This window comes from Elgaria multicarinata, chromosome 8 (assembly GCF_023053635.1).
Source record: "Elgaria multicarinata webbii isolate HBS135686 ecotype San Diego chromosome 8, rElgMul1.1.pri, whole genome shotgun sequence".
Classification (NCBI taxonomy): Eukaryota; Metazoa; Chordata; class Lepidosauria; order Squamata; family Anguidae; genus Elgaria; species Elgaria multicarinata.
The window spans coordinates 72145577-72159768 of record NC_086178.1 but is presented as its reverse complement, the minus strand read 5'-3'; the positions used below and the strand labels follow the sequence as shown (position 1 = coordinate 72159768).

At 40.7% G+C, this 14192-nt stretch overlaps 1 protein-coding gene across 1 annotated transcript in view; it reads right to left on the bottom strand.

The window, feature by feature from the left end:
* Positions 1 to 424: 424 nt before the first annotated feature.
* The window catches only part of LOC134403152 (deleted in malignant brain tumors 1 protein-like), a 45406-nt gene continuing 31638 nt past the window's right edge, over positions 425 to 14192 (bottom strand). Inside the window, exons 8-13 of the mRNA XM_063133261.1 lie at positions 12010 to 12175; positions 10592 to 10812; positions 7463 to 7635; positions 5207 to 5607; positions 1249 to 1526; positions 425 to 579 (exon numbers count right to left, since the gene is read on the bottom strand). Coding sequence (XP_062989331.1) covers positions 425 to 579; positions 1249 to 1526; positions 5207 to 5607; positions 7463 to 7635; positions 10592 to 10812; positions 12010 to 12175 — 1394 coding nt within the window. The remainder of the gene's footprint in view (positions 580 to 1248; positions 1527 to 5206; positions 5608 to 7462; positions 7636 to 10591; positions 10813 to 12009; positions 12176 to 14192) is intronic.

The window sequence follows — 14192 nt, the reverse complement described above, 5'->3', positions numbered from 1 at the left end:
GGACTTGTTTTTGCTTCGATTTAGTATTATGTTTCAGGTCCACATCCAATCTGAATTCATCCACATACATACATTCATGACAATGTGTATAAACTAGCCTAAAGGTAATAATTATAGTTGCAGTAGAAGAATTAAGCAAATCAGTGGAACTTTTCAAGTGCTTAATATTGCTGGTTTATAGCCAATGTATTTTCTGGCTCCTATATTTTCATGTAAAAACAAAACCAAGGTGAATCATACCAATATTGAGATCTCTTTCATAAGGATGTATTTCGCAATTACTAAACATCCAATACAGAAGTTGGGCTTGCTAAACACCAAGTCCACAGTCCAGCCAACAGTTAGTTGTGCCTCCTAAATCCATTGAAATCGTGTTTAATCACACTCAACTCTGTGTTGGATTGTGGCCCAAGGTTTTAAGTTTTCACATTATTTCATATGGAATTGGTCTCCTCAATTTAGTTTTCAAAATAATTCCTGTAAGGGTCATGACAACAACAGCCAGGAAAACAGCAGCAACAATGTAGGGTGCATGAGAACCATGAGTTTCTGTATTGTCTTGTAGATCTTGGTTTATCTCTGTAAATCAAGAAAAAGAAAAGTTGTGATACATCATCAAAATGCATAATCCCAATCCCCATTGACTTCTGTAGCATCATTTTTTCCATAGTAATTTTCCCATGAAGTGCTACTGTTCCTTCTCAGACCCTGTTTAGAAGAGGTAGGCAACCTAGTGCGCCCCAGATGTTTTAGACTTCAATTCCTATCATCCCCAGCCAGCATGGCAATTGGTCTGACATGATGAGATTTTCCATTCAGAACATCTGGAGGGCACCAGGTTGTCTACTCTTAGTGTACATCATATGAATACTGCTTGGGGACAGTATATCACCATCCCTCCAAAGTGATCCCTTTCACAGCTGGAAGGAACAGTGGGCTAATAGATGGCTGTGATGCATGAATTGGCCTGTAATTCGGTTGTAGAGGGGAGAGGATAAGCTGGAGTGAGCTTCACAGCCAAGCAGGAACTTGAACCCAGATGTTCCCAGTTCTAGTCCAACACTCTAAATGCTACACCTCACTGGCTCTTCTTATATCTTGATTCCCAGCAGTCCTCCCTCTTTCAGAGCCACTGGACACACAAATTGTTCTGCTTCAACTTTGCCAACCACGATCCACTCTAGGATATCACTGACTTGTATTTAAAAGTGATTAAAGAACTTTATGAAAAGTGTTGCTTTGATTTACCAAAATTTCTGTTCTGAATGCCATTCTGTTGAAGTTTAATTGGCCCAACAATGACTTCCAGTTTTTCCTGGTAAGAGCTTGTATCTCTCTTAGATCTAGGCAGGTTCAGACAGCCCCGATAACATCGAGAGTTATAGTCATAGGCTCTGCAAACCACCGCTTTACACTGCAGGTAAACGGATGGATATCTACGAATGAATTCAAAGGCTCGGAAGGAAAACCGAAGAACATGTGTATATGGTGAATAATAGGTCTGAAAGGTATTATCACGAATACACCTGCATGAAAACAAAACAGAATACAATTAGTCTTTATTAACTGTTATACAATTAACGTGCTATATGCGCAAGTAAAAAGTAGTGCTTTTGAACAGTACTGAGACAAAGCATAAATGAGTAGCTTAAATATAATGGGTTGGATCCATTCTGTTTCACTGATTTCAATGGGTCTACTCTAAGAATCCTACTCAATATGAAAACTATCAATACAATTGATTCAAAGAACATACTTATTATGCTTAACTTGAAGTGTGTAATTAAAATTAGATAACACATTTTCACAAGTAGAAAAATCATTATCACTGGGAACCTTTTCCAACAGTTTGAACTTCCTTGATACTAAGCTTTTTCAATAAGTTACCTATTGGAAAAATTTACCAATAGTGCTGACCTCTTTTCCCCATGAAAATGTGTTGCACAGTTTTTCATTTTCACCATGGCTACATATAAATACAATCATGAGTGTTTATGTTTGTACATAATAATAAAATCCAATCACAAGACAATTTATGGGATAGGACACCATGAGTTGACTTTGTCTTGGCGAAAAATGATTGCATAAAGTTGTCCTAAGCTAACCCTAAGAACCAAATACTAGAAAATTCTGATTTGGAAAAAGGCATCTAAATATTCCTGCTTATTAATCTAAGAGATAATACTTTCAAGAAGAAAGACAGAGAATTTGATTGCTGAAGACAGAGGATTTAGTTTGTATGTGAATAATCTTTGCTGTGCACACAGACAAAGGTGTGCAGATAAGGACAATCAATAATTCTCAGAAATGAGGACATGGTTTATAAAAGTGTGATACTGTTTAGAGAGTGAAGAAAGAAAATTTCCCTTAAGGTGCAATTCTATTCATGTGTAGATGGAAAAAGCCCTACAACTCCCAGCATGCCCCAGCCTCCCATGTTGGCTGGGGCATGCTGGGAGTTTTTTCTGTCTTAAGATGCATAGGATTGCTCCTTTACTCCCTCAAAATGCTAGAACTTCATCATGCAATGAAATTGATTTGGATTATATTCAGAATAGGAAAAGTAAAAAAATATTATCACAGAATGCAAAATTAACTTATGGAATGAATTATCACAACTTGTGATAAGGACCACTACCCCAGAAGGCTGTAAAAGGTATTAAAGAATTCCATGGAAAATCATGGTTATTGGTCATGACTATGAAATATCTCTACATTCTGAGGCAGCATACCTTTGATTACCAGATGGTGGGAACAAACAAGAGAAAATAGGAGACCGAGGGTGACCACTTGTGAGCTTCCTCAACATACCTGGTTGGCAATTGTTGGCGAAAGGAAAGAGGCTATTGAACTATTGCTTGAAGCAAGTTGCTAGACTAGGTGGACCATCTCTATTTTTTTATACTAAAGATTTATACACAGATTATTTACACATACTTATCTTTCTTTTTACTTAGTACAATAAACTTGTTTCTCTATTTTTATTTGTAATTAAAACATGTATATATTTTCCTTTATCCAGTTTGGATTTCAAGGCAGTGTACAACATAAGATCGATATCAAAAAGAGGAACAAGAATAGGAAATCCATTTATATGTTCTACATGAAAATTATGACCTGGCACCTCCATTTGTGCCAAAACGTATGAACCAGTTCATACATTACCTAAAGGAGCATTCAAACAAATTATCCATGCCTATAAAGAATGCATAGGGTGGGTGGGAAGCATGGCTATGTTTGCTGGCTCTTTCCCCAGCCACAGCCACACATTCAGCTCAATGTCAGAAGAACCCCCGACATGCACAGCACTGTATGTGTGTAGGCTCTCAGCTCCACCAGAAACCCTTTGCAAGTGTAGGTTCCAACAGCATGGACAGCCTCTGCTTTAGGGATGGCAGAGAAATCCGCAATGGAATCAAATGAATTTGCATTTCTATGAATCCAACACGTAGTTTCTGCAGTGGACCAGCTTTTCCCAGGGCAGAATCTACACTACTGCTTTAAAACGGTTTATAACATAGTAGTGACAACTGTTGGGGCCCAGGACACTCTCCCTATACAGTCTTCAAAACATTTTCAAAGTGTTATATCCTACTTAGTGTAGATCTGGCGCAAGTCACATGGATCCTACAGACTTACAGACCATTTTTTAAAAACTTTATGGAATTTTATGCAAATATAGTTGTAGAAAAATACATCAAGTTAAAAAAACAGCAAAAAAAATCATGCAAAAGCAAAATTGTGCAAATGCAAATTGGCATAAATTTGAGAAACAGGAAAAATCCGATTGCATCAATGGGGGGATGACAGGGCAAAAGGCACCTGACAATCCATGATGTGCAGATGGAACAGATTTTACAAAATCTGCACATTGCTATTGCAGTTACACCTGTTTGAACACAGCCTTTCCACTTTCTAATGCTGTGCTGCAGATGAGGCAGGGGTGCCGGGGTGCCACGGCCCTGCTTCTCCCACCACCAATTTGGTGTATGTGTTTGTGAGCATGTGTGAACAGGGCTTTGAAGTGAAAGAAGTATTGTTGACTTCCCTTTCTTTTTTCCTGCTTATGAACTAACAAGTGAAGTGAAACTTAAGGATTTCAGCTGCCACAATGTATTAGATCAGAAACTGACAAAGGAAAAGGGCCAATTACTAACACTTAAGTAATCACATTTGGATCACACAGCATATGATCCAAATCCAAGTATATGGTGATGCACTATGAGCATCACCATAAACTAAGTGCTCCTGAGTGCCATAAACCAACGCTAGCACAATGCCCTTAGTATTTGCTAGTGCAGAGAAGGAAAGTGGCAATTTGCCACTGAAATTCAGCAGCAGGACCAAATTTAGCTGCAAATCACCACTTTTCCTTTTCGCAGAAGCAAACTCTAGCATTGGTTTATGTCACTGCGCTAGCACTGGTTCATGTCAGTGCAATTTCGCTAGCGATAGTGCTACACCACCGTTGGATACCACTCTATGGCTGAAGAGCACATGATGATACAGTTTTGGGGGATGAAGCTGTTATGTCTCATCCATTAAACTGCCTGAATGGGGAAAAAAAGTTTTTTTCCTGGGAACCACATGTAAACTGAGCACTTTAGAGGAGCAAGATGTAAATGCATAAATAAACACTGTTCAATTGTCACTGAACTATATGTTAATTCCTTTTTCTGTTATTTCCCATCTTCTTTATCTATGCAACTCTGCATGCTTTCCCAAGATAAGCAACGATGACTGTAATTTTAACCTTTACAAAGTAAGTTGCATAAGGGCTCTTCAGAATAGGACACCAACCCTAAGTTTCACTTTCCTGAAACTGACTGTCCAGACCACATGCCAAATTATCTGTCAATTCATACATAAACTGATCCAAATTATCTACCAGGAACAAGGAACATCTTAGTAAATGCAGAGGTATCATTTTAGAATAATGCACAAAAATGTCACATGCAATCTGTGTCTTCTGAGTACCTGATTTTAATCTCCAGGAAATTAGTGTGGTGTTATCATTTAGATGCAGCTATTTTAGAAGGCTGTAGGTATCAACCCTCAAAATGGGAAGCCTAATATTATAATTCTCTTATACTCATACTCATACCGTGCGGATATTTTTTCAAAAATTAAAAACAATCGAGGTGAAAATAGTTCCTATACAAAACCAAATAACCCATCAGACAAACTTAGAAGATAAAGTCCTTACCCGTTCTTGATGATATCATGAGTGAGGGTTTTAAAGTCACCATAGTCGGGTGATGCTGTACATGTATCCAGAAACAGTTGCAGATTTGAGTCAGAGCTAAAAAGATTCAGTTGCAGATATATATTCTGATTCAAGACAACATAGTAAGGCATATCGTACACTGGATTGAAGAAGGACGGTGAGTCATAAAATGTAAGGTTCACATTGTATTGGCCATACTGAGTCTTATTGAGCTCCAGCGTTTCACGAGCAACATACATTGTCTCTATCCAAGTATGTTCCAGCATCTTGCAGTTGACATGCAAGTGAAGATTCGCTTTCCTTTTAATTATGGCACCTGGGGGAGTTGCTGGAGCAGGTACCATGATCATGTTTGAATAAATAATAGTATCAGCATCTGCCTGTTTGAAAAACAAAAACAAAATACATGTCTGATGTAAGAAAGTTTTGTCAAGACCCACAGAATCATTGGGGATTTAAAAAACACAAAGATTTTGCCCACTGCTTTTAGACTAAAGTATGAAAATAGCCATTCCTGGTTTCAAAATGTAAATTTATCTTAATTGTTCTATAGCAAAAGTTTGAGGTATATCTGCCAAGTCTTACCAATGAGTAAAGCGCAGAACATACAGATAAGCTGGTATGCAATTACTAGTATTATTGTTCTTAATCATGATAAATCATATTTATTCCCCCAAAAATTAAAAGGGAGAAATATGCCTAAAAGCAAATCAACAGCACATTTCTCTCAATGCAATCCTATACATTTCTATTCAGAAGTAAATCTCATTGAGCTCTATGTGAATTACTCCCAGGTAAGTCTGTAAGGATTGCAGTCTCAATGTTCTACTATCATCTACAACCATGCACTATTTGCAATGAGAACAAAGTCCAAACAAAATTAAGAACATTTAGGCTGCAATCCTATACACACTCACCAGGGAGAAAATCCCATTAAATTTTAATCACTTTAATTGTAATAATCACGTTAAGGTCAATTGGGAGAGGGGGTACCTCATAAGTCTCTCCTGTTGAACTCTATGACTTTGGAAATTGTTTACTTTTGACTGGAATATAGCCTTGGCTTGTAATTGACCAGTAAAGCACAATGTTTGAAAGGCTGTGCTTGCTCCTGCCCCACTTGGAAATTGATCTAAGTGCGGAGTTTAAGTTTGGCCATAAAATATGAAATTGTATCCTGTAATGATGTATTGACAAGTGTGTCCTGTATATGCACAATAACTTCCATTTATGCTTAGTTTTCATAGCAAATAATGCATTACTTTGTTTGTTTTACATTTTCATGCTCACCTTGAAAAAAGGTGTTGAAGTGGAGCTGGGCTTTTATGCATGGAATACATCATCTTGACTGTGCCCATCAACTTTGGCCATAGCTAGACCTAAGGTTTATCCCTGGATCGTCCAGGGGTCAAACCTGTTCATCTAGGTGACACACTGGGGATCCAGTGCTCAGGCAGGGGCGAACCCGGATGATCCCAGGATAAACCTTAGGTCTAGCTGTGGCCTTAGTGTCTTGGGAGATTAATACATGTGTGTCTTTTCTTTCAATACAGGGGAGGAGGGCCAAGATGGTAGAATCCTGCTCTTAATGTTACTACCAAATTTCATATAGATATCTCAGTTATCACATTACAAAAAACAGAGAGTTGAAATTTAACTAAAATCTCACTTTACTTGGCCAATAATGTAATCTAACTTTGTTTGGGTGGAATAACAGCAGGTATCTTTGATATTATTCTTTCAGCTTTGTTAACATGCATTGAATTGGAAAGCGTTCTAGGTTTTTGATGTGACAGCTATGAAGTAATAAATAAAATATATACTGATTTTTATTATCTATACCAGAGTGGGCAACTTTGGAAGGGGGGGGGCTCTGGGGCCATTTTCACCCCACCCCTTGGGTTACATTGTGTAAAGTGCTGCAGAGTATGTGGGGCACCTCACACAATGCAGCCCAGGGCCTCCTCCTGCATGCTCCAGAGTTTTTCATACTGCCTAAGAAGACAGAACAAGAACAAGAAAGCTATTCCTATATGCTTATTAACTTTACATGGATCTGCATGGATTGGGTCGCCATTATCGCAGATGTATATGCATGTTTAATTTTGGGAGCAAAGTTTCAAATGAACCCTGAATAGTTCAATAGCTGCTCCCCATCCCTTTTGGGGAGGGAGGGAGGGAGGGAGGGAGGGAATAAAAGCCATTTATTCGGAACTGGATTACAAATCTCCATACTTCTCTTCTGGTCTGACAACCATTGTATGGTATGTGGAATATAACAAAATATGGTGTGATCTGCGGTCTGCAGTATGGGTCAATCAAGCTCGCATCCCATGGTGAGTAGCCTTCGGAGTTGAGGTAACTTCTACTAAGTACAGCCTCCATATATTCCGGTAAACAAACAAGAGCTGACAAGTGAGGAAAAGAAGTCCCATTACTACATTGAAATACACAATGCAATACATTATGGTTGATGTTATATTTCATGAATGCAATACCTTCAGTGTTCATTGCACTGTACAGAGTAACACAAAGTTAGTATATTTGTCTGTCTATACACACACACACTACAGATATACACTTACATTTAATCAGATATAGTATATATGCAGTGAAATCCTATACATATATACTGAGGCCTTAGCTAGACCTACTGTAAAGTCCGGGGGAGAGTGGGGAGACCTCGCATTGTGAATAACGCGAGATCTCGCCCCTGTTTACGCGTAAGGCACGACGACCTCAAGAAGAGAGGTGTCGCACCTGCCATTTTTTATTTTTAAAGGGCCGGCCGTGCACGAGCGCTTGAGTGACACAAGTTACTTTTTTTAAAAAAAAATGCTTTCCCTGCTCCCTCCACCCTAGCCCCGATGGGCGCAGCACTCCTGAGGACCGCTACGCCCCATGCGCAGCTCCTGGCTCCGCGTAAGTAATCATTCGGAGCGGGGTCAAGCTGAGGAAATGGACCACACATTCCGTGGTCTCAGGCTCAGCACAAGACTGCAGAAAAAGCAGGGCCAAAGGGTAGGGCTATATGATCTCTCCCTGATCCCGGGATCCCCTGTGTATCATCTGGATGCACAGGGACGATCCTGGGTATCACCCCGGGATATAGCCTGGTCTAGCTACGGCCTGAGAAGTACAATTTCATTAAGTTCAGTCAAATTTATTTCCAGTAATTGTGTACAGAATTGCAGCCTCAGTGTGTGTGTGTGTGTGTGTGTGTGTGTGTGTGTGTGTGTGCTTTCCCCAAATTGATGCCCTTTAGATGTTTTGGACTACAACTCCCATCAGCTCCATTCAGTATGAACAAATGGAGCCTTTCTAACTGAGGCTTTTATTGTGCACTCATGAATCTTCAGTCATGGTAAGTTGCAGTTTCTTTACACAATGTTATCATTCTCCAGGGCCTCTCCCACTCTTTGCAACCCTTGCTTTTCTTTAAGATCATGGAAAATGAAAATCACAGAATGAGCCTATTGTGTGTTTCCTCAATTCTGCTATACCACAGTGCAACACAGTGGTTGTGTAATGAAACATATAGACCCTGTTCAGATGACACGTTAAGCCACGGTGGTTAAGCATTTTGAGTTAAACATTACGGCTTAGCATGTCATGTGAACCATTCCTAAGCATGGCAGCTTCCAGATCCATCAGAAGTTGACAGTGACAAATAAATTGTGTTTCATCGCAACAATGTAGAGCTCCATCAAACCAGCGATTTATCGCACTCTCATCATGCCTGGAATGCATTTTTGCAGCACAGTACTCAAATGACATCATCCTTGTTCTGTGCTCATCTTGCCTCTTCCCCTCCAGTTTTCATCTTATTTTGAAGTGGGGAAAGACTGGTTTTTTCCCCTCTGTGTGCAACAAAGCCGCTCGTCCATCTTGTGTACTGTTGTCCTTGCACTATATTGGACCATCCTGTTTTTGTTGGGAGTGTACTCCTGTTGCCCACCCCAGATGGATCTATCTATGTATATAACACACACACACACACACACAAGCACACACACTTTTTGTGAACCGCCCAGAGTGCTTCGGCTATTGGGCGGTATAAAAATGTAATAAATAAATAATATAAATAAATACCTTCTTTTGTTTCCTAGTTGCCTGTGTCTATACACACACACACACACAAACACATGTGCAACTAGGAAGGAAATGGTGGTACCCACCATCCATGAGAAATACATCAGTGTAGATCTATGCCTAGCTTGTAAGATTGCCTTGCTGGGAGGGAAGGTGAAGGTGGGGGTTGTGGGGAAGAATGCCTGATGGGGACTGCAATCTTTGCAAGCAAACTGGCAATTTTGTATTGCACAAAATAAGCTGTAGCTTCAAGTTAGGATTCTGCTCTTTGGGGGTTCAACTACAGAGAGAGGGAAGGAGGGAGGGAAGGAGAGAACACCTTCCCTTCTCCTCCTGTCTGAAGCGGAGGAGTCTCCTCAACCCACTTCCATCTGTCTCCACGCTTTGCCCACTGTCTGTGTGCACAGCAACCTCCGGCATCTGCCGGGACAGAACCAGGGCACGGAGGGGGCGGGGAGAAAGATGGAAGAAAGAGCCATGAAGAGAGAGGTTCTGTTGAGGCTTCCTTCGCAAAAGGGGCTCAGGCTCAGAAGGACAGAAAGGGCCTTAGGACAGCCAGCGATGCTTGATGCCTTTGGCTGGGAGCATGTGAAGGCAGGTTTTCTCTGCAGCAGGGAAGAGGGGTGCCTGTTACGAGCCCAGGTGCAGCACAGTGCCTGCCTCACAGACAAACCAGGATCCCAAGTTTCAGGGAGGGAAGGAAGCAGTGAGGGGAACAACGATTGCTGCTCTCACCAAGAGTTCGACATCTCCCCGTCCCCCGCCAAAAAGCTCCCAAAACTTTCTTCCCCTTTCGTCCCATCGAACCAACCCATTTCTTTTCACTTATATTGTTTATTATGAAGTTAGGGGAAAGCATAGTGTGTTGTTTTACCATAATTGCACAGTTTCAGGCTGCCATACTATTGTATTTGCAGAGAGAGAGAGAGAGAGAGAGAGAGAGAGAGAATGTAGGGGGTACGGTGGGAGATTTTGCCAGCACAGATGAGTAAGTGACCAGTGCTCAATTCCCTAAGGAAATGGAGGGGGAAAGAGCAGAAGCAAACCAGTATGTGTGATGGAGCCCAGAGAATGCCAAGCAAAATGATGATGATGATGATGATGATGATTAATATAGCACCATCAATGTACTTGGTGCTGTACATAGTAAAAGAATAAAACAATGCATGAATGCAAATGCAGAAACACCAAGCAAATGCATGAATTTCTAAACAAATGTAATAATCAATAATTATATTGTGAAGGAATAATTTACAACAATATTACACTTACTTGTATTTTTATCTGCAGGGATAGTACGATAGTTTGCACGAAAACCACTTCTTGTGACACTACTATCACTATGGAATCTAACAGTCATCATGTTGGAGGTTGTTGTAAAGATGTGATAGGAGCCAGAACAAATTCTCCCAAGCAGTGGAGAATTATGGAGTGTTCCATCAAAGATTTCAACATAATCACAGCTGCACCCGTATCCACTACATACTTCTAGTCTGGAAAGCAAACATGGACATGATTTTTACAGTGATGTTAATTTATGGTAATGAATTAGAATTCACATCTGTAATTCGTTCCTTTATCTGGGTATTGCAGGACAGAATCTTTCTTTTTGTGTATTGAGCACTAAGATGCTCTCAGATACAAGTCCAATAGTGAAATACAAAAGAAGCTTACAACCAGACAGGGCTAAGTCACAGTCCAGACACGGAACTTTTTAAGAACACCCTTGAACTTGGGCAGTAAGAAGCAAAAAAGGGATCTGAGTATATTTGGGTGCTATTATGCCACCTCTAAGACCTTTTCTAAATGAGTCATTTATAGCATGTTTGTTTCTGGCCACCCATGGAAGTTTTAGGGTCAATTTAATGACATAGTAAACAAACAGGAGGTTTCTCGTAGTTTCTCCCCTTATTCCATTTTAAAATACACCACAGATAAACTGGAATAAACCCGAAATGTCACAAAATTGGCAGCACGTAAAGTTGACATAGCACAATGAACTTGCCAAGGAAGGACTTAAACGAAGAGGGTAAAATGCCTCCTTGCAACAAAGCAGGCAGATCTGATCCCCATGTGTCTACTCAGAAGTAAGTCCCATTGTGTTTTATGGGGCTTACTTCCAAGTAAATGTGATGAGGGTTGTAAACATACAGCAAAATCTTACTTCTACTCAGAAGTAAGTCCCTGCTTTCCTTGGAGCTATGAGAAAACAGACACCAAGACACACACCCATTCTTTGTACACATGCCAGGGAGGGAGGGAAGGAGGTGCTCCCTTGATTCAACTGTGTCTGCCTTTTAAAGGAATCTTGGGAAACTGCAGCAGGACCTTCTGCCTTCATTCAGGAATTGCCAAAATTGCAAGGGAGGAATGCATAGAATGCCTGGGAAGTCTGTAAACTGCCCCAACTTGCTGCAAATCAAATCAGGTGCTGCAGCAGGAACTTCAAAAAAGTCCACCGGAAGGTGGGGGTTGACATAGGGAAACAACTCAAACTCTACTCCCAAACAGATTTCTCCGATACCCATAGATTCAGTTATGGACTCATTGAACAGCACTAGTCAAATCTATTGGCTGTCAGCTAATTCCTATCACCTTTTGAAAAATATGCAGTACTATGTTGCATGTAGGAATATTGCTATTTACAAAATGAAACCACAATTTGTGCATTATATTGGAGCTTTACTTACGACAGACTTTGGAATGCAAGTGTTATAAGGTAATTGCTTCCTACTTGGATTTCCCATACACAGTCGGCATTGTTTGGGTAGTTGGAAGGATAGAATGGACTTTCAATTATCCCATTTGAATATGGAAGGAAACCACCACAATGATAACTTGTTGAAGGTAAAAAGCCTACATAAAACACAGGGAGAGTTAGAATATAGGGGGAAATCATGGAAAACACATCTCAATTTGTATGTTTGATCTTTTGTTTCACCCAGAAGAATCCAATATTCCTTCATTCATCCATGTACACACTTAGAATCCTCACTGTGTTACCAAGTTCTCAATCACTTGGAGGATTCCGAGAATGTTCCTGCTCAACATAGGAAGGTGGGTGGGTAGAGTAGTACAGCTGACATGCACAGGAATGTTGGGGTTGGGGCCAGCATGCACACCCCATGCCCCCTTCAGGCCTTAAATCCCCATATGATATAGAGAGTCACTCTGGTGTAGTGGTTAGAGAATTGGAGCGGAACTTGGGAGATCTGGGTTCTAGGCCCTACTCAGCCATGAAGCTCACTGGCTGATATTGTCCCAGTCACTGGCTGGGTTCGGATGACACAATAAGCAATGGGGGCTGTAAAGAGTCAACTGTCCGTTGCGTTGCTTATCGTGTCATCTGGGGGGGGGGGACACACAACAGACAGACAACTCAAGGTATGCTATTTTCTCAATTTAAACAACAGAGAAAAACAACGGGCTGCTCCACTGCTTATTCGGAGACCCATTGCTTAACATGCCATGTGGCGAGCTCCATTGTCACATTTAATGCATTGAGTGTGCTATTCTGGGAGCACAAAGAGTTCTCTGGCAAGAGCAGCAGAAAGCGCCCTGGCTGCTCCTCTACAGCTGGCAGAACTCGCAATGGCTGATGGGAAAGCCCTGGGAGGAAGGAGGGTGGAGCAACAGCTGGAGGGAAGTACAACCGGACTTTCAGCTGCATGATGGGGCGGGGCAACATGCCATGTGGGGAGTAACGGCAGCATAATGCATGGTGAGTTGCCTATTCTCCCCTCCATTGCTGAAAGTGTTGTCCGAACTCTGCAACTGACTCTCAGCCTAACCTACCTCACAGGTTTGTTGTGAGGATAAAATGGAGAGGAGAAGGATCAATGCAAGCCACCTTGGGTTGCTTGAAAAGGGGAAAGGCTATATATAGGGATATAAATGTAATTAATATCTATGATCTGAATGCCCGAAAATTGTTAATGTCTTAGGCAAATTCCTATAACTACAGAACCTAGTGCTTAAGTAGCCTCTGGTTTTCCAGTATCTAGGCTTTAGTTGGAGCTATTAGCCATACTATCTAAGTCCCTTGCTGTTTATCTGCCAAAAAGATGCAGCAAGATATTTGATTCAGGACTCAAATATCTGAATCAAATAGGGGACCAGAGCAGGGGACTCAGAGGGAGAGGAATCTTGAATGACAAAGAAGGTAGAAGTTGCCAGTGAATGTAGCAAGACCACCTTCATTGGCCCCAGGATCAATTATGCCTGCCAGTCTCCATTTTATTTATTTATTATTTATTTATTTATTACATTTCTATACCGCCCAATAGCCGGAGCTCTCTGGGCGGTTCACAAAGAAGAAGAATTCTCTCTTATGCAGGGAATAAGTGAGAATGCCTCTTTCAAGTTGAAAATTCTAAGTTGAATTGTTGTAAGAAAATCCATTTTCAGTAAGGACATTGTATGAATACCAGATGGAACAGGTGAAAAGCACCTCTGGATATTTTGCATTCTAAGTACAGCAGATTTATTTACTGTGAAAACTAATGATCAATGGTTATGTCTTTGGATACTATGGAACCTTGAACAACAACAGCAACAGGTATTACAAATTGGTTGCATTGCCCCCATAATATTTTGCCAAAAGAATAAACATAGGAAAACTACATACATTGGGCCCTGGACACATGGAAGTTGTCCACCCATGGTTTACATTATGCCTACCAGATTCTACTTTAGATGAATAATTCTCTCCTGAGCAGGCAAGATGGGAGAATGCCTCCTCTGAGTTGGGCCTCAGTGCTCAAATTAGCATGTAAGGTGGCCATTAAAAAAATGCACCCATCCCATGCCAACCATAAGCAGTTCTAACTATGGATATATGGATTTTGTAAACTCTGTTCCATCTATGTTTCAT